This window comes from Camarhynchus parvulus, chromosome 8 (genome assembly GCF_901933205.1).
Source record: "Camarhynchus parvulus chromosome 8, STF_HiC, whole genome shotgun sequence".
NCBI lineage: Eukaryota > Metazoa > Chordata > Aves > Passeriformes > Thraupidae > Camarhynchus > Camarhynchus parvulus.
Genome location: NC_044578.1, coordinates 22,224,924 through 22,251,158, shown reverse-complemented (window position 1 = coordinate 22,251,158; position 26,235 = coordinate 22,224,924). Strand labels below are relative to the sequence as shown.

At 36.9% G+C, this 26,235-nt stretch overlaps 1 protein-coding gene across 5 annotated transcripts in view; it reads right to left on the bottom strand.

The window, feature by feature from the left end:
- KCNT2 (potassium sodium-activated channel subfamily T member 2) overlaps positions 1–26,235 on the bottom strand; it is a 115,452-nt gene that overhangs the window by 36,094 nt on the left and 53,123 nt on the right. For all 5 annotated transcript variants that reach the window (XM_030953005.1, XM_030953007.1, XM_030953006.1 and 2 more), the window contains exons 10-15: positions 16,379–16,559; positions 14,171–14,335; positions 12,516–12,652; positions 10,629–10,692; positions 5,928–6,036; positions 606–714 (exon numbers count right to left, since the gene is read on the bottom strand). In XM_030953005.1, the coding sequence (XP_030808865.1) occupies positions 606–714; positions 5,928–6,036; positions 10,629–10,692; positions 12,516–12,652; positions 14,171–14,335; positions 16,379–16,559 (765 nt within the window). The remainder of the gene's footprint in view (positions 1–605; positions 715–5,927; positions 6,037–10,628; positions 10,693–12,515; positions 12,653–14,170; positions 14,336–16,378; positions 16,560–26,235) is intronic.

The window sequence follows — 26,235 nt, the reverse complement described above, 5'->3', positions numbered from 1 at the left end:
ATACCTTATTATTCTAAGAATACAGCATAAAAGAGATAGACCAGATCTGGTAAAATTTAGTGAATTCAGAGAAGTTCTGCTGTGACTATGCAGTCTGCAGAGACACCATAATTCTGCACCTCTTCCAGCAGTGTGGTCATGTTAAAAATAGAGATCATGGCTGCTTGTTTGCCTCTTAACATACAGGCACAGAAGAGCAAATACCATATCTCACCAAGAAAACATTTTTTTTTTAGTTCATTGAAACAGACCTTGAAATTAACCTATTAGAATATGTATTCTGAGGACTTGTTAGTGCTCATAAGTAAAACTTCATGATAGAGACATTTCAATCTACTAAACCAGAAATTCAATTTTTTCATATTTTATATTGTGGAAGTGGCACGAAAGCATGCAACAAACTCTTAAATCCTGGGGGGAGGGGTGTTCTCTTCAAAACTATACTGCCTTGAGTAAGGCATTTTGATGCTTTTAGTGTGCAGAAAGTTCCATTTTCTTTTTTAAAACTGCAGCTGTGTGAGAATTCAGGGTAAGCTGTTTTCCAGATATCAGCTATGACTTTTCCAAGTTGTTTGGTGGTTTTTTTTATGGTAGTATATACTTACTGTCCCCTAGATGTATGAACCAGCAGAGTGATTAATGTAGAAGTAGCTGGACATATACAATTTAGAGCTAGCATAGCATATTTGAATTCCTCTTCACATACAACATGATCTGTAGGGAAAAAAAGAAGGATGCAATTTGTTTTACAAAAAATACTTTCAACTGAACAGAATTATCACTTCCTTGTCTAGGAAAATGGTGAAGATGAATCAATCAAAAGTTGGCCCAAGATCTTAATTTTCTGCTTGAACCTTGGAAATCAGCTGTCTATGATTTTCCCTGTCTGTGCTATCTAACATGGATGGCTACTGTTTTAAATCCAGATCACAGTTAAATGCTCTCCAGGGCTTGCTGATCGCATGAAAAGGAAATAGAAATTATTCTTTAATGTAATTCCCATTTACCTGTGACGGTATTGAAATGGCTATAAAAAGGGACAAGCACAAATCTTGTAACTGCTTGTCAGTGTATAAACACAGTCAGAGAGGTTTTGTAAAACCATGAAGGCATTTAATACCAAGTCAGTTTTTCCCCTCTAAATATGGTCTCTGGTTCTTTCGATGGTTTCAGAATCTGCTTCTAATCAGAAAGAATATTGCAAGTAGTACAGCTGATGATCATAACATAGGCACATGAAAATTGCTGAGTAAAGGCAGGCAAACAACCTCTCCAGCTAGACCTGAACTCTGCACACCTGCTTGTGGTTTCACCAACATGACACTGAAATCCTTAGAAACTCTTTGCCTCTCTAAGCTGCTTTCCTGGCAGAATTTATTGTATAGCTATAAGCATGACACTTCCTGAAAATAAAAGTGAAGGCATATTGTGCCTTCTCTGTTCCTTTTATTTTGAAATATCTAGAGGCTTTTCAGCAACAGAATAATTTACTAGTGAATTGAGTAATTAATTCTCCTATTTTCTGAAGATCAGGGCCTATTTAAATGTCACAGGGAAGGGATGAATTTAGTTATATAAAGACACTGTCAGATATAGGACAAAATGAGATTTTTCTCCCTGTAAATATATTTCAACTGTAGCAATTAAATATTTTCTGCAGAAAGTGTTTCAGATAGAAATATGTTCTTTTAGTTGACCATATGCCATTAATAAACCTACTTGAATTTCAAACTAGAGAGGGTAAGGCATAGTCGGTGGCTTGAACAGAATACCTGCAGTCCATTACCATTAGTGGGATGACTAAGATACATGGAAGTGAATACCAACTTCCTGACACTGAAAGAAAGAATTCTTGCTATTTTTTAATTTGTATAGGATTTTGCCAAATAACCTCCCCTTATTTTTAGTTTGGAATGTTGTCATATTATAGCTAAACATTTTGAAAATACAAGAAAGAAAAAAATACACAGGGTAACGATTTCATCCTCTGTTATTTCAGATCTTGTATTTGAACCCAACTGTACATGCTGGCCTAAATATACACAAGTGGAAGTTAATAAATCACAGATGGCACAATGAAGATGAAAACTATAACTTCAATCCTCCAGCTGTACTCTACTCTCTAACATCTGTGGTGAACTTTCTTGGCAGATGTTTATGTAAAACGTTACCAAAGAAAACAGCACACAGAGACTGCTGTCCTCCAACAGCCTCTTGATCATGTCTGTAAGAGATTCACATGGTGTTGTCAAGTTTTTACATCAGGAGCCTTGGCGCTGGACTTGTGGACTATTTCTGCACCTGTTGGAGACACTGACCTTCTGCAGGTAAGTCTTGTATTCGACACAGACCAGGTCAAAAATGCCTTGTTCATTTCTCCAATTATTTGACAGTTTCTAGCTTTCCTATAACGTTCCTGTGTTTTCTCTGTATGCTCAGGACATGTAGTGAGGAGGATCACACAGAACTTTGTCTGCTGCGTCTTTCAGAGGTGAGCAGGGAGGAAGCTGGATGACAACTCTCCCCTCCTCAGGTCTGGGACATCACTCGTGGCCTCTGACAGCAGGTACCAGAATCAGCAAATTACTCATGCAGTGTGACAGTGAGGCAGCCCAGGAAATTGCAGTTTGTCTTAGAGTCAATATTAAATATGTCATATCAGCTTGCCAGAAAAAGAAGGATTTTGATTGAGTTTATACTAAAGAAATATTACGTGTAGAATTTCCGTAAGTTGCTGTTTCTGTTAAAAATATTTTTTGACAGCAGTTTTGTTGCTAAGTCTGTCTCAAATGGATGTAGTAATGCAGTGGGGTGAGTTATGGTTTCTGTGATGTTACTGAGGATAAAACAGACTCAAAATACTGATTTATGCCTGCAGCAGCAGCCCTGTGGTAAGAATGACCTAGACCTGGCACAATTACTCTGAGAAACCTTACTTTTGTCAATTTGATAAGTTAACATGACCACTACCAGATCTGATAGAGAAAAATGCCCATCCATTACCTCTAGACTATTTTTATCTGTAATTGGACAGATTAATCATCTGCTGCATTTAATATCCATTTAGGTGAATCTGGACTATGTTTCTTTGAAATAAACTACTGAAGCTTTGATTTCAGACTTCAACAATCTGCTAATTCATGGGTGCATTTTGAATAAATAGAGAATGTCAAAATGTATCCCCATTTCCTGGAATTGTAATTATATATAATTTCCAAATATTCAAAGTAAAGGATATATAAAAGATATACATACACATACACACACCACACACAAAAATTATAAAAGTTTTAAGTTCAGCTCAGAAAATATTGAATTTAGTAGTCTCTGAATTGCATAAATATATTGCTCTGCTGTGGAAAATCTTCACTTTATTTCCCACTTGTGCTGAAATGCAAGGCCAGGAGCTTGCACCAAGGGTACATGGCCTTTTGTAGCCTTGTGTGTTTGAAAGAATAGTGGGAAGATTAAGAATCTAACTGCCAGCATTACTGAAAGAAAAACTGGGCATGTCAAGGCATTTTTATATTGCAAATTACTAGGGAGAAATCAAAGTATTTCAGCTCAAGAGATAAGACAGTTCCCCATCTGATGACTGTCATGTTAACAGTGGCTGTGTATTTAAAGTGTTCACACCTTAAACTTGCAAAGGGTTTTGCTGGGACAAACATTTATGCCACTGTAGCAATGTAAGCAGGTTAATATTTTAAACAAAGTAGTTAAAATCCACTGTAAAAAATATCAGAAGGCACAGAATGCAAGGATGTGTGTGTGGCACCAGATGGAAAGTCAGGAAACCTGACTTTCTGACAGGTCATATAAGCCTGGCCAAGGTGCCTCCATTCTCTTGCTTTGAGGACAAAAATAAGTTCTCATTCTCTCATTAAAGACAGGGAGGATGTTTAAGTCTTGTTTACAGGATGGGAATACATTATAACAATTGCTTTTCCCATATACTGTTACTACTCCTACAGGAACATGCAGTCAGTGTCTGAATTTCAGGACTGCCTCATGCAATCTAGGAGGACTGGTCAACCTAATATAAGCTGCTGAGAAAATGGGCTTCTAGTGCTTTATACATTTTTAATGTAGTTAAAAGTTAAACTTTAGTTAGGAGGACTATTTGGTTGTATTTCTTCTAAATTCAAAAACTTCATTTTTGACAGTTGTGTCTCTAAACCTGTGTGTAAAGAAAAAAAAAAGGAAGAAGAACAAGAAATCCTATTACTGAGTACTTCAGGTTTATAAAAATGCCCAGTATTGTTTTGGGAAACCTCTGGAAGAAAACAGCCATTTTTTCAAGGAATATCAGATTTAAAAGAAGCTTTTACATTAAGGCAGTAATAAAGCAGCCCTGAATCATAACAGGAAAAGCACTTAGAAAAATGTTCCAGATGGTTGTGACAAATTCCACTTGTAAACACTCTGGACAGGTCTGTAGTTTGCAGCCCCCACTGGGTACATGTTTCAGGATGATGAAGTGTTGGGCAACATTAATACCAAAGGGAGATCCTCTCAGGAAAATGTATGCCAACTAATATTATTCTCATGGCTCCAGCAGTGCCTAACCATTTGCAGCTGAAGTTCAATTGAAGGAAATTTTACCAAAAGAGGTTTTTCTGGGGTTTTTTTTTGTTTTGTTTTGTTTTAAATACGGTCCAAATTCTATAACACTTTGAACAGACATGAAAAATTGCCTCTGTTTTAAAAGTCTAATTGTATATAAGCTCCTACAGAGACAAGCCATTAGGCATAATGAAACCCTCTTAAAAGCACAATTTGGAACAACAAATTAACACAGTTACTGATAAAGGAAAGCAGCCATGGCTAAGGGAGCAGGGATTATGTTTGTGCTGGCTGATTTTAAGGGGGAGATGAAAAAGTACCATCATTCTCATCACAGCATGAGCCTTATTCCCCTCTGTGCCATTTCATAGCTTGAGATTACACTTTTGTATCTTCAGAACTTCTACTGATGTGGTTTCTTCTTCTTTCTAACCCAGTGGTAAATTCTACAGCTTTTAAAATTACAGCGTTAACTGCTGCTCTGGAGCCGTTCTGCTGGAATTTACTTTTTCATCACATTCTGGGATGATGGAGGAGACTAATATTTTTCCATAGAGTTTTCTTTATTTTTGCATGAATCAGCAATCTTTTCTTCCTTGGAATATCATTCAAGAAAATTGAATTTTCAAAATTGCAGCTGAAAAGGAAAGCTTCTCTTCTACTTCAGAGCTATTTCTCCAAAAGTATTTGTGTGTTTTTGCACGTGAGCATTTGTACATCTACGTACTTGCATATGTGACTGTTTGATATAGATAGAAAGAAAGAGAAACATATAATGCAGAGAAATAGTTTGTCAAATAAAAAGTGGTAATCTCTTACAAGAGTGATTTTCTCAGATTTCTTAAAATCATTTTGCATTTTATGCCATGGTTTCTAAGGTATGAGTTTTACTAGATATAGAATTAAATTATATGTCTCTTTCCAAAATATTTGCAAGTAATTAAAATCATAATTTCCATACCACTTGGTAAAAAACAGTCCAATGAGAAGCTTTTTTCCTCAGTCATTTGTTGGACTAAATCTGAATAGATCTTCTTATACACCCCTTAGTAACTATGTTTTAGTAGACAGAAATGAATTACAGGCATAGGTACAGTAAGCTGGACACTTACCTGGATCTGGAATAAAGGAGTAGTTATACATCAAATAATCATACTCTCTACATTAGGTAGCATAAGACTATTAATTCTTAGAAGTGCTTGTAAGTAAGTCTTTTCCATGGCTAGGATATGTATTATTTGATAAAACTGCACATTTAATCAGTTTCTAAGTAGTAAATATGCCCAGGGATTCTCCCTTTGTTGTGTTCATGAAACAAACTGTCAAACAAGTGCTTCAAATGCCAGCAATCTTCCACTTACCTGCAAACTTGATGTGGAATTTATTCTCAGGCTTCAGTATCTGAACATACAAAGGACAATTTGGAGCAAAGTCTTTAACCGCCCAAGCTCTTAAAATAGTTTGGTGATCCTAGAAGAAAGGGTACGAGGGGGTGCCAATGAAATAAAAATAACCATGTCAGATTAGAAAAGGAATCTATTACCAGACTTGCTCCATTGAAGAAAACTCATTTTAGGACCATGTGGCACCAGCTGGTATGGATGTTTATGTGCAAGTTATATAATTACTATTACTTATTAATTTCCAGCAATCTTCCACTAATAAGGTATTTTGAACCTCTCCTATTTTTCTGCAAATGCTAATGACTGTGTTATTTGGAAAGGGGTAGCATTTGGATATAAAATGATCGTGTGAAAACTTAAGATGGCAGTGATTAGTCATGTCTAATTAATCAAGAATTATGTGGCATAGATGTCCTTACAAAGAGACTCATAATTAAAATAGCATTAAATGACGACATCAGGAACTGAGAGTTTAAAATTGTGGGTAATTCTAAAAATATCAGTTTAATTAAAAGCAGATCTGAATTTTTGTGGAACTAAAACATTTGCACAACTGATGTGAGGATTTAGCTATCTATTAACCAAAGATTCCAAGAGATTTTTCAGGCTGTTTAGTTTTTCTTCTTGTTACCACATGGCAAGAATGAGTTAACTGCAGGGTGAACACTGCTATCCGTAAAAGTCATCTATATGTGATAGTGCATTCATATTTTGAATTTTGTGACGTAAGACTAATTCCAGTGTATCATCCATCCATTTTTATTTATTTCAAAACAAAAAGAAACATTTCAGAGCAGTATCTAGGAATCCATTCCTGGATTGAAATGCCTTTCCTAGTCATGAAATTGGTGGTATTTAAAGATAAAATATAAAGAATGATTCATTATGTTTGCAGCATCAGCAGTAAGAAAAGGTTTCAGACTTGTGAACACAAGGGAAAATCTCTGCCTGGAACAGAGTGTAATTGACATTTTCAAACCATAATATTTTATTATCAATTGAGATGTTAGCAAGTTTTTCTACTAGAAAAACTAAAATGGAGTCATAAGAGGATGGCAAAATATCTTATTTCACATTTTTCTTATTAGTCATTTTACAGATGTAGGATTGCTCTGCCAGTCAGGAGATTTAAGAGCATGGGTGTAACCTGCTGTAGGTGTTCCTTGTATGCAGCCACTTTTTTTTTTTAATTTTCTATAACATATGGCAAGTTACCCTCCTCAAGATTTTGTGTTTGTGTGGCTGTTGGGGTTTTTTCTGTTTTTCTTAAGGTAATGACACACCAACACCACTTAGAAGCAGCAAATGGCTGGGTAATGTGCTAGATGGCTGTCACACAAATATGCTACATGCCTAGAAATGAAGTTATCTATATATTAGATATTTTCTTGGATTTTTTTAGTTATATTTTTTTAAGCCTGGTTTTATCAGAATGTGCAATGATTGTTAAATATAAGAATAAAGATTTCATTATAAAATGATTCAAATTACACTATTTTGTTAAAAACTCAAACAAACCTAGACCCATAGATCAACTCAGTGGGTATGCACTGTTAATCTAATAACCTTGCATTATTGTTTCTTTTTTCTCTTTCCAGTTGGTATATCCATGCGTTTGTGTACAAAAGCTGCTTATTTGGTTCCCAAGATTTTGCTCAGTTATTCTCCCAAATTCCACTCTGAAGAAGCACTCCAGGGGAGAGAAAGAAAAATACAGGTAGGCACCTTAAGTGATTTCTTAGATTCAGTCTCTTCATACAGTATTGTGGCTCTCTGTTTTAAAATGTAGCAATTTCTATGCTATATTGAAGTCACTTTAAAAATATGTACACCTTTCTCCCAATACATGGTATATATGTACACACAACAAACAGAGGTAACTGAAACAAAATTATGCTTCTGTTCCCATTATTAAACATTTGTGTCTTCAGAAGGTGAGTGAAAAAATATATTCTCTTCTATGCGATCTCCACACAATGAACTGCAGTCAGTGATCAAAAATTACCACAGATATAAATGGTGATTAATAGAGAGGTGATATTTAAGTTCATGTATGAAAAGCTGCAAGTTTTAAGTGGTGTATTTCAATCATAAGAACTCAAGGAAATGCATTTAATGTGTATTTTAAAGTAGTTCTGTTGATTGAATCTCTTTTTTGCCACACATAACTGGATAAATTAGTTATACCCTGCTATGTTTGCATCCATATTGTGATGCCATTAAGGCATTGTAATTTAGATTACCAGTACAGCAGAGTCACACAATTTCATTAATGAAACGGAAAAAAAAAAAAAAAGGTGCAAGCTTGAATTGAATTGGACCATCTCTGAATTTTCAGAAAGCCTCAGAACAAAGCTGTCAGCAACAGAAGTGTTGTCACTGGAAGTTATTAACTAACAAAATAGCAAGCAATGAACAGCCAGAGGTATCCATGGCAAATGAGTAAATCCTCTGCTTGAGCATTGTAGCTGGGGGAATAAAAACCCTCAAAAAATCACTTGAGTAACAACAGCTCTTCTGGTCAGGAATCTCCTCCTTTTATTTTGACAGCTGTCATGCATAGGAGAGGATCCAAGGCTCTTTTAGCAGTTTGTCAGCTTCTCAACAACAGCAGGGTGGAAAATCAGTGGTACTCATAAAGATTGTTACTGGGATGACAGCTGAACTTCCTTCAGCCCTGTGACAAACAAACCTTCTGTATGCTAACATGAGGCTGGAGCAGCGTAGGAAATACAATAAATTTCATTTCACAGCCCTAGGGGGCAGTAAGACAAAATAGTTTTAAAAAAAATTTAAGAATTTTCTACTTGCAGTATAAGTAATTGTGTTCCCTGTGAAAAGGTAATCTGACAGCAAAAGAGAGAACAAGGCAGAGGTGACACCTTGTTTCAAAGCTTCAGATCCCACTGACCCTGGGATATCACTGTGGCCCAGGGGAAGGGACCAGGAGAGAGTGTTTGGTGAGATGTGCCTGTTTGTGTGCTGCAGGTACAAAGAGAAATGAGATTTAATAGAAGTCTGTAGTGACAGCTGAAGTGTGCCTGGTACCATTCTGATGTTTCCTGAGGGCAGAAAGGAAGAGCTGCAGTGAGCCATGGCTCCAGAACCAAACCTGCACCATGCTGGCCACAATGGATGGGAGCTCTGCCCTACAGCAGAGTCCAGCAGAGCTGAAAATTGGCTTTTCTCTTCATAAATTCTGAAGCAGTTATGAGCAGAGATGAGCAGCTGACTGGTGGTATTGCTGTCCTTAATGCTGCATAAACTCTCCTAGTGCAGTATAAATCACACACTGATTTTATAGGGTTTCTCATTTGTAACCACTGCGCAACTCTCAAGTACATTATGTGAAATGAGATGTTGTGGCTGATTTATTCTGAATTATAAAATCATGGCTGATTTAGATAAGACACCTGGGCTATTTTAGATTTTTTCAGTCTCCTAGAAGTTACAGGTATTTTTCCAGGTATTTGCAAGAACTCCTGCTTGTTCTTACCTTTAAATACCCCAGACCCTCTGTCACTTCCAAGCAGTAGTTCTGCCTTGCTTGACTACTCTGGGATTACTTACTGCCAGTTCAATGGCTTTCACTGCTGTATTTTCAGGAGTCTATTGCTGATGAATCAAATTCAGTGTCCTTAGGTCAGTAAGTTTAAATGTTATAGCAGGAGCACAGGTTAATGTCTCAAGGAACTCAGTGAACTTCTGCAAGGAATGGGTCCAGAACAGGATCTTTAGCTAAGATCTTTTAACTAAATTCTGATGGCAGATGAAGTAATAAGTGATAGAAATATTAAGTAATGATACAGATATCATGCAAAGAAAAATATTTAGAAAAGAAAGTTATTTAGAAAAATAATTGCTATTTCTTACAATGCAGCACCAAAACAGTATCTTTAGTTAAGATTCCTTAAAATATAATTGCTGAATTATAAATACTGGTTCTGTCTTGTTAGCTAATTTATAAGCATCTTCAGAGATATTCAGACTAATACTCAACCCCTTTGGTGTTCAAGATTGAACAGAATGAGGCAAGGCTGCAATAGTTTATTGTAGTGCACATGGTGAAAAATTTCAAGTTATGAACATAAATCCATCCTCAGTGGAATTTGTTTTCTGGATATCTGTCATCAGTAGATAATTTCATTAGCTGGAGGAGTTCTAGTTCACACAGTTTTATTCTTTTATCACAGATGCACTGCACAGAAGTTTGTATTAGCAGTGTTCCTTTGTGGGCAGTAACTTACCTGACTGCAAGTAACAACCAGCATGGGCAAATCCACAGAATCTTATTTAAAGAATCTTGCAGTTTTTCATTTTTAAAAATGACCAATATGAAAAATGGTCAAATAGTGTCATATATATTGGTTACTTGTATGAGTTACAAATTTATTTATGAACTTGAATTCTGGCTTTACTTCATTAGTTCTGAATATACCAGTCAGTTGACACCTGTCTCTTTCTGATTTAATTGAATATATAGAGCAGTTCTGGTACTTTGAATATTGACAGAATTGGAAGTGATTACTGACCAGTTATCAATGTATCCATGTATCTACTATGACAGTACTTTTATGCTATTCTGCCCTTGTTGCATAAAAAGAGGGAAGTAAGGGCAGTAAAACCTGTCCATCCTGTCATTTCTCCCTCCCCACTTACAGCTGCTGTCCTGTCCACCTCACAGCGGCTGCTCAGGATGAAACAGGCTTCAGCATTGTCCATCCTGGAAGAGAGGAGACAAACCTGTCACAGCCCAAGCAGGTACCCACTGGACTCAAGTCACACAGTCAGATGTTGCAGAGAGTAACAGAACACCGGCAAAGCTGAGTCTGTTCTCATTCCTTACCCTGGTGACAGTAAAAGCTGTGCCAAAGTAGTAAAAGCAGAGTGGCCTCAAACTCAATTTGCAAAGTTTTTATCTGCCATGAGTATGAAGGTGAATAAAGAGCACCAGCCTGCCTGATGTGTAAGAGTGCAACATGGACAAGTTATTACTGGTGAGAATGAACAAGAGGGGCAGGTAACAGACTTGTCTTGCCTAGTGAGAGCAGAAAGTTGGGTAGATGTACAAGAATAATGTGTTTGGGATAAAAACCAGACATTTCTGTGTATATATGCATTAAATGAACTATTTCCAGTTTACAGTGTCTTTGATTAGAAGAAATCATGGGAGCTCTATGAGTAATTTCAGCTAAGCATAGGAGTAGTACTGGGAAGACAGGGTCTTTACCAAAGTTATAGGAAAGAAAATTCAGTAAAATTAGATGAGATTCTTTTGCAAAAATGCAGTCTTTTGTAATTGGCTATTCACTGCTGATGCAGCCACCCAACTGTTGGTATTCCTTCACTTTTTGGTGTTACCTTTATCATGTTATTTTGACATTGGTTCACATAGAATATAGGGATACATTTTGATAATGAGACCCTTCTTGATTATTATTTTGGTGTTAGTAAACATTACTTTATTTATTAGAAGAATTTTATCATGTGCCTTATTAGCTCCTCAGTACATTATGTTCTCATTAAAAAGAAATGCACCAAACATCTTGGGTACTGGGTTATATTTCATATCCAATGTTCTATTAAATTCCCACTATGCTTCTTCCCTCAGGAGAGGTTGAAAATTATTCTGTGACAGGTACATTCAATTACATGTTCTGCAGGAAAAAGCACAGTTCCACAGCTGACTACCTCCAGGTTATTATAAGTGAAATTCAAGATTATATTTAGGGAACAGCCTAATTTTAATTCTTGTAATATGTAGAACAAATGTCAGCTAAATCCACATATGAATTCCTTCTTGAAATTAGCAAGAAAGCAAAAGGAAAAAAAGAAAGAAGGATCTCTCCAAAAGAAAATTTCTAATCCTGAACAAAGCTTTCTTGTCTTGTCAAATTTTAAACACTGTTTTTCCAGTGGCAGAAGTCTGAGAAGGTAACGCTGCTCATGAAGCTTCTCACAGATGAGATTCTTGGAAATAATTCCCCTCAGGTAAAGAATGACACAAATAGCCAGACAGGTAATGGCTTAATTTTAGTTATCTACAGCACAGAGCAATGCAAATGAGTTAAATCAGTTATTTGCTAAGAATCACCTTTCCCTCTCTTTAGAGAGTTTAAAGAGATGACCCTTCTGCATGAATTTCACTGTGAATTCCTTTGCAGCTCAACTGATTGAGCACTGGGGGGAGGTGTGTGTGAGGAACTCTGCTTGACTGATGTGTTTTGATAAATGTCACTCACTACTAATTGGCAGAGAGCATCTCTTAGCAGTGGTGGAAGTATGTGGTAAGAGGAGGGCCCTGAAGAGTTCAGGTCTGTATAGCAGAACAGCTGCTTAATGTTACCAGGCTGAACTTAAAAATACAAAACTGTACATTGGGTTCAAAACTTCAGATATTAAGAAAAACAAGTTATATTAAAGAGCTTTGCTTCACCTTCTAAACAAACATGGCTTTCCTTCTAGCACAGCTTTCTTTGCTTGTTAAACTTGTTTATTAAACAGTATTAATGAAAAAGTAAAAAAGAATGGTCAATATTTGCCTACTTAGCTCTCAATAGGTCTTGATCTTTTAGGGCTGAGCCTTGCAGGTAGATAACTCTTTGGGACCACATTGGGATTTGTAACACCCTTCGGACCTGAGCATCCATCTCCGTAGGACACAAAATAACCACATAATAATCCTGTCAGAACAGAAAAAAAAAGGGGAAATAGTAATGGTTAATGTTGCTGGAGAATGAGTCAACAGTGACTTGAGATGTCAAAAATGTCTCAGATAAGACGTTGACAGGCAGAATTTATTTCCTCAAAATTTCTCCTTCACATTATTGGGCCAATACAAACTGCTTCCTGTGCTACTTGGAAAAGCAAGGATGGTTTCAAGAATCCATAAGTGCACAAATGAAAAGGAGGGATAAATGGAACATGGGAGAGGAGAGTGAGGGCTTAGGCTGGGCTGGTCATAGAAATCTCCCTTTCTGCAACACAGAGATTTCTGCAGAAAGCAAAATGGCATTGGATGCTGTGCACCATCTTCAGCTTCTCAGTGCACCGAATCATTAAGGCTGGAAAAGATCTCCAAGATCATTGAGTCCAACTCAATTTCAGCTGTGAAGGGAATGTATATGAGCCCTTTTAGGTTACCTGTGTAGTATTAGGGCTTTTCTTCTTTGTTTCCATTGTATCACAGAGCCTGACTCATTCTTCAGCTTAGTTAACGAAATGTTGTGTTTCAATTTGTGTTTGTATCTATAAAGAACTGGATTTCTTTGTGCAATTGCTTATGCCTCTTACTAGCTAATTGTTTTGGGGAATATTTTGGATTTGGGATTTGGCAAATTGCTGCTCAGCTGTTTGAGGGTTGTATTTGTGTGATTCTTGCAGTAGTTAATGAAGCATGATACCACAGGTAACTTAGCAAAAGACATAGAGAAGTTTTACTAAAAGGGAGAGTCTGTAGCAAAGACAATGATAATAAATCCAAATTGATATCTCATAGAAATAAGCTTCTAGATGTTCCATAAGCCATTTGACAAGTTTGCATTACCTAGGGAATATGTGTGCACTAACAAAATCTGTGTATTCTGTCAACGTCTTTGTCCTTTAAAGTACATGTATTTATTTCTTAATTCCCACAATTCCAAGAGGGTCTTATCTCTGCAAGGCTGTACAATGTGCTCTAGGATGACCCTGCCTGAGCAGGGAGGTTGGACCAGATGATCCCCAGTGGTGCCTTCCAACCTGACCTATTCTGTGATTCCTAACACTGGCCAAAAACAAAGCAAAATGTGAAAACCAAAAGATGTTTTTAATTGTGAGGATTTTTGGATCCAGTCCCAAAACAATGGGGAAAAATAAATCTAGTAGCTTTCATTTTCTGTTTTAGGGTAGAATCTAAGGAATTTACATGGAAATTCCTGTTTCTAAAAAGATTGGCACAATTCAACAAGACACTAATTCTACCTATGTAGTCTTTTCCCCTCAATACCTCAATTTAAAATGCCTCCAAACTCTGTATCTCAGCTTCTTACTGCAGGTATAGCTTCCCAATTCAACTATTCCCAAAATGAGTTTTACGACTTAAGAATAATTTCAGAAACTTTTCTTCAAACAAACAAACAAACAAACCCCAAACAAAACAACAACAACCAAACAGTGTTTTGAGATTTTTTTGGGGGGGTTTATTTTTTCATTCTCAGTACCTGCAGTCTGGGGTGGGCATAGAATTCATTTAAGAAATCCATGAGTAAGTCAATCTTCAGAGAGCTCACACACAGCACAACGTGTTTTTCCGTCTGAGCTCTGTATCTGCTGTAGTTTCCTCCAGACTTTTGCCTCTCCATCCACAAATATGCCAGCTGTTCAAACTGCAAGAGATCCTTGTTGTCAGTGAAAGAGAGACCAGCAGGTGAGGGCTACAAATCTAGAATGACTCGGCAATGTTGCATTGTTCATCTCACCCCCCCCCAATGAAAAGCTGCCCTTAGCCCCAATATCTTTTTCTTTGTAAAATGTTCCCTAATAAGGCGATCACAAACCACAGCAATAGTACCAGAATCTATCACACACAAACAGCAGGGAAAATTCATTAAAATACCATGGGAATACACTAAATCACAGGAGTTTAGGAAAGAATGAAGGCTGGTACCTTATTCCTTTAAGTATTTTATGCCTCTGAGCTCTCTTGTATTGTTGCATAATTGCTTCCCTTGTATGAAAGGTTAAGTTTTCAAACACATACTGTTAATAGACTTGGAAAGAGGCACCATTTTCTCTTAGTTTGGGCAGTAAATGTTCCCAGAAATTTTATAATGTTCTGAAGGTGATGTTCTGTAAACTCTCTTAACTGCCTTATAATTTTAGATACAACTTAAATACACAGCAGCTGCTGATACAGAAATTTTGCCTTTGTCAGCTGAACAATATATGCAGGTAAGAGAACAGTCTGTAAAGAAACGTACAAATACCAGTTCAAAGCTTCTTGTAAGTAACACAGGCTTACTACTGAGATCAATTTAACTGCATGGCTGTGTGATAGCATCTTTTTCTCCTCCACATTCCACTGATGGTGAGGCTGGATCATGAATAATAACTGATTTCATTTCATTGCAGGGCTCAGGAGAGAATGCCTCCCACTCCATTATGTGTATGGAAAACTATATGAAGCCCCATTATCACTACAAAGGTATAAAATAAAGTAGCTAATAATAGGTAAATTTATGTGAAATTCCAGTAGATTCTAGGTTATTACTGCTCCTGTGGGAGCCTGAAGTATGTATCAGAACCACCTTAAGAATGAAATTTCTATGTCCTAGAAAATGTCAAATTTCTTAAACAGAGCACATTTTAGTTTTCAATAGAATATATATTTTACTAATTTTTCACTGAGTGAGAATATAATTGTGTTGGTGCATATGGCTATGAATACATATATTCAATATTTAATTAGAGTGTTAAATAACTTCAAGAAAATTAATGCTGAAAGCTTGAGCTTCCACCCTCCCAGGGCTTGTGTGTTGTCTGCCCACACTGAGCTTTAGTTCTCTGCCAAAGAAGCAGAGACTGGAAACCATGGCTGTGTGAGAAACTCCGGAGCTCCATGGTCTAGCAGGTCTACTGTAAGCTTTGATAAAAATGCAGAGTGTCTCCCCACATCCTCTTTTGCTGGCACAAGGGCTGGGTGATCACCCTGTGTGGAACAATGAACATCTTGGCAGGGTTTCCCATGTAACCTCAGGGTTTCTGTCATCCAGCCTCACCTAATGAGCTGGAAAATGCTTGGTACGAATTTGATAAAGCTGACTGACTCCTTGAATTTCTTGGATTTTCATAAATTGCTCTTTCCCTGGTGAAACTGTTAGAAATCCTAAACTTAGGCAGGCATGAAAAATTCCTAACTGTGCTGCTGGCTCTGTGTGCATGTGTTCCATACACAGCTGTGAACCCAATTTGCTTGAGTTGCAGATTTAATGAGATTTTTTTCAAGTTAGCACTGAGCTGTAAGAGTAAGAGAGGAAGTGGAGAGAACCAAGATTAGAAACAGGGAGAGCCTGCAGAGGAAAAGCTGTACTCATAAAGAAAGTGCTGGCTACTGTTGTGGGTTTTTTTGGTAATTGCTCCATTAATAACAAATCCATATCTCAGGATAAAGGAAGGCCTCTCTGGTACATGACTTATGCAGAAAACTTTCATGAGCACTTGAAAACTGTTATCAATGCCCTGTTTTTTAGTATAAATCTAGAGTATAGGAGAACATACAGGAAAAAGGGGAAAAACCCACAATAGGAGACACAGGTGGTTCTTTTTTCTGACATTTTCTGCGCAATAATAATAGTAACAATAAATTATTTCAGTTATTGTTCCTTTGTTTCAAAAGCAACTCTAAAGAGAAAAAAAAAATCCAGATTTACCTGTATGGGCAACACCACAAGAGCAACACAGATCATAATGACAACAAGCAGCTTTGAAGGCCATATCTTGGGTGTAACATCCCCAAAGCCCACAGTAGAAAATGTCACTATGCAGAAATAAAGGGAGTCAAAGAGAGTCAACCTGTTTCCTGCTCGTTCCAGATGCTGAATTCCACAAATACTATGTAGAAAAGAATGAATAGAGACATGAAAAATAAAAACTGTTCAAGCTTGATGATTATACGTGCAGAGAACTATTTTCAGAATTCATAAATTGCTTAGCAAAGACATTTTTTTCAAAGAAAAGTAAAAATTAATATCAAACCAGAGGTGCTATATTGTTACAACTTTCAAGAGTCATTTGTAATAAAAGAAACACATTTTTGATTATTCTAATATGATAGGCACAACTGTTGCTAGGTTTTGCTTAGTGGCTGTTGTGAAGGAGAGGTGGTATATAGAACATCATGGATTGATGCAATTCCTTTCTAAACCAGAACAAAACAGATGGTATAGAGCTGCCACCATTCAACATTTTTTATAGATATGTTTCAACTTTTTCAGGGAGGTTTGCTTGCTGTCGTGGCCAAGAAAACTGCACATACAGCTTTCTGTAAATCTGTCTCTCTTTGTGCTGGGCTCTGGCCCTTTCTGTGGCAGAGTTACTGATGTGAACCAGTTATGAGAGCACACGTTGAATACTGGGAGGTTCTCTTGGTACAAATGGGTACTGACTGTCTGGAACAAAGTGAATGTGAGAACTGCAGAGTACTGAGTTATCAGAGGAAAGAGCATCCAGGGTCAGCCTTCAGGTAGGAAGTGGGAAGTGGCAAGCGGTGAGATTCTGCTCACTGAAAGTGCAGAGTAGAAATACGGGGCTGGGCTGGGTCTGTAATAGCAGAGCAAGTGGAGTTCACCCCTTCCAGTCACACATTCCTGAGAAGAAGTAAACAGCAGCCCAAGTTAACTGGTAATTACTTTTCTTGGAATAAGCATGATGTGCTTTTGGTTTTGAGAAGCTGTAACAGAATCTCTCCAGAGGTCATCCTGCTATTTCAAACATTGCAGATTTCAAAAATATTTCACTTTGTAAATATGTACTATGGCAAAGAGCTTCCTAAGCTTAAAATATGATCTTCTCTGATACAGTGGAATTACTTAGTTCAGTTCAGGCTTTTAAATTATATTCATCTATGTAAAAAAAAACCCAAAAACTCAATGTGTGAACAACCCTGCACAGCACTTTTTCCCTTTGGAGCTAGCAGGATGATTTCTCCTCAGAGAATTAGATAAATAATTAATAAATCATATCATATTCCTCAGTAATTATTCTAGAACATACTAAATATTATTTCTTCATGTATGGTATCCAGATGGTAAGAGTCCCTCATTAATATCTGCCATGGGAAGACCTTTGCATCACCAGGGAGACCCTGTGTTTATAACAGTGTTAGCAGTTGTTCTTCTTTTCTCTGTTCTGTTCTCCAAATATAATTTAGCTGTGGGCAGTGGCATTTCCAGAACATATGGATCAAATTCCCTGTTTCCTTTTCACAGTTCTAGCATTTGTAGTTTTCACACATCTCAAAATGTTCTAAAAAGGGTGGGCTTTTTTCCCTGTTGTTTGCCTAAGTTTCATACTTCAGTCAGAACTGATATTTATATTCCTATCCAGTTCATCCCACATTTTTCACTGGAGTTGTAATCCAGATCTTCCATTATTTCACTATGTTCACAGTTTTGCTGGGGTTTTTTTTGGTTTTTTTTTAGTAAAAGGATATAATTATATTTTTGTCCCTGAAAATACTAACAGAAGGACTGTAAGTAATTATGCTAATGAAGCTTTCTTTTGGTCTCAGACAAGGAAGTTTCTCAGCTAAAGCCTTTTCTAGTTTTAATATGAAATAATGAAGTATATTGTGAAGGCACTGAAGCATGGAAAAATGAGCTATTTTAATATCAATATTCACATACATTTCATGTAGTATTAAAAGCAGAATGGAAATGGGTTTTTAATTCTTTATTTTTATTATTCCTATTCACCTGTGTGCATTTTCTTCTCTCTAGTTGCCTTTTGTGGATATATCCCAAAATACATAACCTTCACTTCAGGATTTAAGCTCATAAGGGCCAGGAAAGCAACAGTTACACTGAGCCAGGGACATGGTTCCCCTCCAACAGGACTAGTACACCACTGCCCTCAGCAGATTAAATATCTGTAGATGGGGTTCTATTGAACCATAATGCACGAGCCTATCATTGGTGGAAATGTAATTTTTCTGGTGCTCATACCTGTGAAATTGCTTGGTGTTTGTAAATGCAAAAGGTCAGCTTTACCACCTGTATCTGACAGGATGGATTAAAATATAAAAATTTGGTACCATCAGGCTGGTTTTTTCTAATTTTCAAGGAATCAGTAATGTTTATTTCTTGCTTTTTTTGTAAAACCTTAACATTTTTAATAGCTTGATGATAGAAAAATTCAGGTCTTGAATTATTGTTGTTGTTGTTTTTGTTGTAATTAAGATTTCCATAGCCAGCCCACCCAGCTGAATTGAAATAAGGTAATATACCATGAACCATTGCAGCTTTTTCTAAATGAACAACAGAATTCCCATTGAATTTAGTGAGATCAAGATTTCATTTGATCAGCTCTATCCCCTTACAGTTCTATGTATTCCTATTCCTTGAAGTCATCAAAATAATGTGTCTGATCCAAAATGTGGATTCAAGATGTTTCTCATTGAACTTAGTGGGCATGAGCCAGAGCTTCCCACGTTTACTTAACAATTAAAGTCAGCAAGATGAGGGAGCTGCTTCTTTGCTGAAGAAGAAATTCAGCTCTTTTAACAACTTGTTGATCAAATTTATTTCCTTCCTCAAAATTATTTGCACCTCATTTGCAGTTGTACCAAACCGTACTTGAAGCCCTCACCCTGTATACAAGGGAATAATAAATCCAGAATCAGGTCACCAAGTCTGGGTGTTTTGGTGCTCTGCTGTTTGTCTTTACTGGAGCCAGAGAGCACCAAACTGCAGAAAAAAACTGATTTTCAAAGAGTCAGCTTTAAGGGAGTCTAATTAAAAATGAAAATATTACCTCTGTGACTACTCTCCCAAGAACATTACACTTTCAGCTCACCAGCTATGCCTTTAGAGAAATACTACTCAGTATTGATAGCACATTCCCACCTGTCTGGGAATTACCTCATTACACTGCAGAAAGAGTGCAGTGGAACATCAGTGGATGCCCAAGAAGCCAAGTCCACATGGATAGTTATTCCATTCCCCACAGCTCATTGACATCTTTTAATACACCCCAATTCCTAGGTAAGTAGCAGTATCAGCTTTCTTTTTCAGAAATGAAGTGTTAATCATTACTCTCAGCATAAATTCTGCATGTAAAAGTACACTTATTTCTTATGTTTCCAGACATAATGAAATGTGTGGTAATTCAGGCTTCATATTTTGCCTGGCTTGATATTCTTGGTGATATTTTTACCTCCTTGTTTGCTTCCTCTTCCTCTTTCATCTCCTGAAGCTAAGTAATTTATTTAGTCATCCTTGGATAAACAAAATTATTTCAAGCAGGAAAGGAATGTACAGTAAAGGCAATGCTAACACCTACTTGTTTTTGTGGAGAAAATAAACCACTGTAATAATCAGTACACAGAGAGTCCCTAGTCAAACATAAGGCCAATTCAGCACCTTCTGTGCCAATTTCAGGACTCCTGTGAATTCAGGAAGGTTGTCTTTTCACAATGGATCTAAGGGAGACGCTCACAACAAAACAAAATTGCTTCAATGCAAAGATTTAGTATTTTTAAAAAACCCCACAGAAAGCCAAACTAAGTGTCTGCTGAAGCAAAAGTAGTATCAGAAAATGTATTACAAACATCCAGGGGATAGAAGTATCTTTTCAAACACTCTGCTACCACTGCACTTGAAAAACAAAAAGTAAAGAGAATAACATGAAATCTCTGAAGATTGGTAATGTTTATTTTGGGTATTATTTGAACTTTTGAGAGTTCAGTCTCTGTTTTACTGGAAGCTTTCTTTCTAGTTCCAGGAACCTTTGTTTGCTTGAGTATCTTATGTGCCAAAACCAACTCCTGTTTGTAAATAAGCTGTCTCTACATGCACTACAGAAATAAATCCTGCAGAGTAAAATAATCCCTGAGATAGTCAGTTTTTTATCATGCTGCAGAAGCATGTCACAGAAATGGCTGTAACAAGAACCATTTGGATAGTATTTTGCAAACACTGTACATTAGCTATCCTTGTTTATAACCAATTGTTTAGTCTATTTGATATCAATTTATATTTTCATTTGTTGACAAATTAATGTGATTTCTACATTTTCACTTCTAGAGAAAATTATTGTTTACACATACAGCTTCTTGAGGTCTAGAATAATGCACCAGAGGCTGAGCCAAAAGTCAGAGCTGCTTCTGTGTGCTGAAGATTAGGCAGCAATTGCCTTTGGACCTGTACCTTTGAGCTCCACCTTGTGTAATGACTTTGCCATGTTTGCAGCAGCTGGCTGAAGGGACTGGCTAATGAATGTGTTGAAATCCACAGGGATCCATTTTAGCAGATTCAGTGTGATTCAGGGGCAAAGGCTCAGTGCTTCTGTACTACAGAAGCTACACCTGAACTTACTCACAAGAGTAGCAATCCTGCTTAAGTAAATGTCCTCAGCAGTTTCTCACATCTAAAACTCTGAACAATTTCCTTATATCCTACCAGAGAATTGTGATGCTAGAAAAAATCAGAAATTAAACTCTTTATTTGATTGTCCTATACTGCCAGTTGTTAATGTTATTTTAACAATTTATGAGCCTGCTATCACAGATTTTTTCTTTTTTCTCCATGGGAAAAATTGGAATGAACTATCAGTCAACAAAATTGTTGACAGACCACTAACTCTAGCAAATATTCATGGGTAAAGTACAAATACAATGAAATACTGAAGAAAAGGACCGTGTTGACTTTCCAGGAAATACAGACAAGCATTTGAGACATATTTTACCATGTTAGTGACTGTAACTGCTTAAGGAAACTTCCTCAATCTCTACACCAAAATAAAATGTACATATAGAACATTTCATTCTTCTGTCTTACTCTAGAGGATGTAATATCCCATAAAAGTCTGATAAATTTATAGAGGTCTTGCTTAAAATTGGCAAAAGGTGCTCACTACTTGCCAAAGATGTTAATATTAAGCTGGTGCCAGTCTTAAATCCTTGAAATGAAATTGGTGTTGGGACTAATGCTGTATTTGGAGAATGCCCTGCTTTTTACAGAGGAAAACAGTTTTTCATACTAGAAATTGTCTCTGTGGGGTGTTCAATCTTCTCTAGAACATCATGTAGAGCCAGATGCAGTTTTGTCCCATATTTTAAAATTAGACATTATGGAACAACAATTCTCAGTGTGGAGATTTAGTATTCATGTGATCATTAGACACGCAATTTTCACAAACTCCGGGTTGAATACTAATATAACTGGAGTGACATTAAAGTGCATTTTTTTTCATTCCCTGTATTAGATACATATGGAAATACTGTCTGTTGACTTCTGAGTGACAATACATGCAGAATGTGAAGGTGCTGGTTATCACCCTACCTGTGACCTAAAAACCTGATGCTTTCTGACAGAAACCCCGACTCTTGTGTAAATAATGAAGAGGCAAACAAAAAGAACAAGGGACACGCAGAACATGCAGCAAGTAAAAGAATAAAGCAACAATCAAAATACTCTGACCAATAACAAAATGCTAATCCTATCCAAAAGCCCTGAAGATGAGGTTTTAACTTGCTAAAAACCAAATACTTCCATTTTTTTCCAAGCCTTGTGCCTCTTCTCAGGTCTTTTCTAAAATCAGTGGGTTTTTTCTAATTTATTTTCTAACAACAGTTTTCCATAAATAATATTAAAATAGAAAAAAACCCCACCAGTTTAAGTAGATGTACAATTTTCATAACATTAATATGATAGAATTTGATACAATACATCATGTAAAATATATTAAATGTAAGCATTACAATAAGAAGTTGCTATTTTCACCTTTCATTCCACATAAAAGGCTTTAAAGCTGTAGGAATTACTGAATTTCATGACAAAGAAAATATTAATTGCATACAAGACAGTAAAAGAAATGAGGGAAAACTGCTGACTGGAAAGATTAAGTTTGTCATGCTGCCTTTAAAGTAAATAGGTAGAGAAATTCCCTTGCTATTCTTAGTTGGCAACAACTGATCTAACAAATGCAGCAGATCAGCTGCAAGGTATTCCCTGACAGGACCAAACAGAGACTGGACATTGTGGTTTCTGAATATTAATGGACAAAGGTTGTAACAATCTCAGACATTTTTGCAACTCTAATGTCACTTCCTCTGACAGTTCAACATAAATCTTTCTATTTTTCCAGATATGTTTTTTCAGAGACCAGCATTTATTTTCATACAACACTGTCCCCTCTTTTTTTTTTTCTTTCCAGAATCACAGTAGGGAAGGGGAAAACTTGGATTAATTCAGCAGGCCTTGAATCAAACTTTTCAGTTCTGTGGGACTTGGAACACAAGCTGAGGTAAGGGCAATGAATTTACTTTCACAACACAACAATGCCACTATGTCAGAAATTAATTCAGACTTTCTCTTCAGATGGAAAGGTCATTTTTGTTTGTATTCCAATTTTATCTTTATCCCAAATGATGATGTTTGATGATATGATTATTACTTACCCATGGTGTCCTTTATAAGCATTTTCCTTCCCCAAAGATCAGAACATTATATGCAGCTAATGGTTGCAAAAGCTCAACTTATAAAAATAAACTCTCCCCCTAGGAACTCATGTGACTTCCAGCAACTGCAGAACATCTTGTTAAGCAGAATAGGGTATTATGAAATGACCAAGTGTATATAAATATTTGTTGAATCTGAGTGAGAACCTTTCTACTCCTGCTGTGCCTTTGGTGGGATAAGAAGCGGAGCTGCAATTAAGGAGCTCTGGTCACTGAGGCTGCACTAGCAGGGTGCCTCTGTGGGCAGCCTTCAGCTCAGTGTGTTTGCACAGGCAGGTCTGGCCACACTTCAGCCTCTCAGCTCAAAGGAGCACTTGTATTTGTGTGTGCTTTCAGTCTGCCCCTGAGCTTTGATGGTAAACAAAGTAAAATTTGGCAGCCCAGCTTCAGTGTGCCAACACTGTGGCACCCAAGAGCCTGCTGGAGCCTGAGGCTCTGGTCTGCTCACACAAGGAGTCAGGAACTACTCAGGAAACAGAATCATGCAGTCACTCCTCAACCACCAGATACTCCTCACCTGCAGAGTGCTACAGAATTAGGTGACATTCTATACCTATCCTTCCTTGGGAAGAATAATTAAGTAATCTATTTATAATATTCAAAAATTATATGTGTTGTGCTGGAAAATTCAAATTCAAACCTCTAATTTAATACACCCGATATGTTATGCTTTAGAACATCATGTTTAATGTTTCTTGCAATAGTTTTGAAACACTTTTATGGTGTAACAGTTGTTATGCAAACCACCCACACTCCCTCAATCAAACTGAACTAACAATTGAAAGATTCATTATGAGTATTTGTTAAATGTGCATAAGAAAAAGCTAACCCAGCATGTAGAATATTCTTTTAGCTACTGACAGAAACCTTTTGTTAATTTTCAACCTAACTCAAGTCATGGCATATTTTAATGTCAAGTGGATTTAATTTTATTGTTAAGTCAAAATTCTCTCCTTATCAGATTTTGCATTTTCATTTGATTTTTAGGGATATTCATGGATCATCCTTACAGTGACATCCATTTTTACATCTCCTTGACAGCCTTTCATCTGTCTGCTCTTCGAGTGCAACTTCTTTTTGCTGCTCTCATTGCTGCTATTGAAACAACTGCTTCAGGCAAGCTGAGTTATCTTACTCCAGCTGCAACATTTTATGGTTGCTAGCACCATAAACAAAAAAGAACTTAGAAAATAACAGATAAGTAATATTCAGGAAGAATGGACTTTCTTGTAGTGCTTATCCTGCTGTGAAACTCAAACCAGAAACAAATACAGGCTGGAGTGGTCTAAAACTTGCAAGTGACTCAAATCAAATGCCTCTTGTCTTATCCCCTTTAACCACAGCCATGAGGCATGCAGCCCTTTGGAAAGCTCTCAAGTGGTATTTCCCTTTCCAGCTTAAATTTCTAGAGACTTTGGGTAATGGGATACTTTCTATTGGCCACCCTTCTGGAAACTGTAAATATAGGAAGAGTGTTTAAGATAAAAGGCTGTAGCCAGATCACATGAGGACAGTGGTGTACATTTCTTGCATTTCAAGATGCCCTGTGAAAACACTGACTCATCAATGGTCTTTGTTCTCATGGTGAGTGTTTGCCTTCAATATTTTGGCTGTTACATGCACAAATTTGGCATCATTTAAGCTTCTTTCATATGCCTAGGTGTTCTAAGTGTTGGTACCTCTGTCAGTGAGGTCACCTGTACAGTAAGGAACAAAGGCCACCAGTTACTGTCAGATCTATAACCTCCCTGTCAACATTAGAAATAGAAAATCTGACCAGTAATTACAGAGAGAGCTCTGCAGCTAGCCAGCAATGTTTGCTGGATCTGGGTTTACAAAAGTAAACCCTCTGCATGTGTGTTTAGTTTGTACTCAATGTAGCTGCTACATTCCATGACAGTCTTAAGGCAAAGACAGCTCAAACAGGCAGTGAGCTAAATGGAAGCGTTTGCTGTGCTGCTGCTTTGCAAGAGGAGTGTCCACACAGCTGCTTAGAGGGGTGGCTGTATGGGCAGATCCAGAAAAGTGCAGTGATACATCCAGTCTGTCCATTTAGAACAGTCTGCAGACTCCTGATGAGCAGAAAGTTCACTGCAGAGTGCAAGATATAAAGGGGTGTATGAAAACTGCAGTGTAATCTAAAATATAGCCTGGGTTTTTTTAAATACTCATATGGTATGCTTTGGCTCTTTTAATTCATAACAATTGTTATTAAAAAACCAGGAGCACACATGAAAATGTGTGCCACATAAATAAATTTTCCTTGTTTGTGTTCTTTCTGGAAAGGTATTTTTACTTCAGTCACCTCCTTGTTGACCTACAGTCTTAGCTGGAGACAACTCTTTGGACAGTGACCAAGGAAACAACTGGCCTGTGAAAAATATATAATTAAGCACCAGACCTAATGCTTAGGTTTGCTGAAAAACCAGAAAGGGGGGAAGTGTTAAATAGATGTTGTGTAATGGGGTGAAAATTACAGGAAGTAATCTGTGAGGAGATAAAAGCAATATATTCTGTCATGCATTACAGGGTAGACTCCTCTATGGTTGGAGTTCCTGCTTGGAAACCCAGCAATTCTTTTAGCCATGAGCCAGAGAGCTTGTACACCTTGAACTCTCTGTGTATTGTTCAGTTTGATCAGCAAGCTCTGGGATTTCACCACCATCATTTTCCTCCTGCTCCTCACTACAGTTAACACTGGTTTCCATTGAAATCTGGTGATTTCAATGAAATGTTTTAGTTGAGTGAAAAATCCTGAACTTATAATACTTAAAGAGTTTGCTGAAAGTCAGAAATTTTCTTTGGGACACCTGTTTTGACAATGTGCTTGCTTGAACAAAAATTTCCAAGTCTAATAATTCCTTTGGCTGAAATTCAAATAGATCTATACATATTATTCTTTTTAAAAATCATTGAAATCCAAAACCTCACAAGACTCTTGAAATGTGAGGTTTAACTGTTTAACAAACACAAGCATGTTTAGGAAAAAAAATAGTGTACATGATAAATACTCTAATACATGATTAATACATCTAAAACAAGGGCACAGGT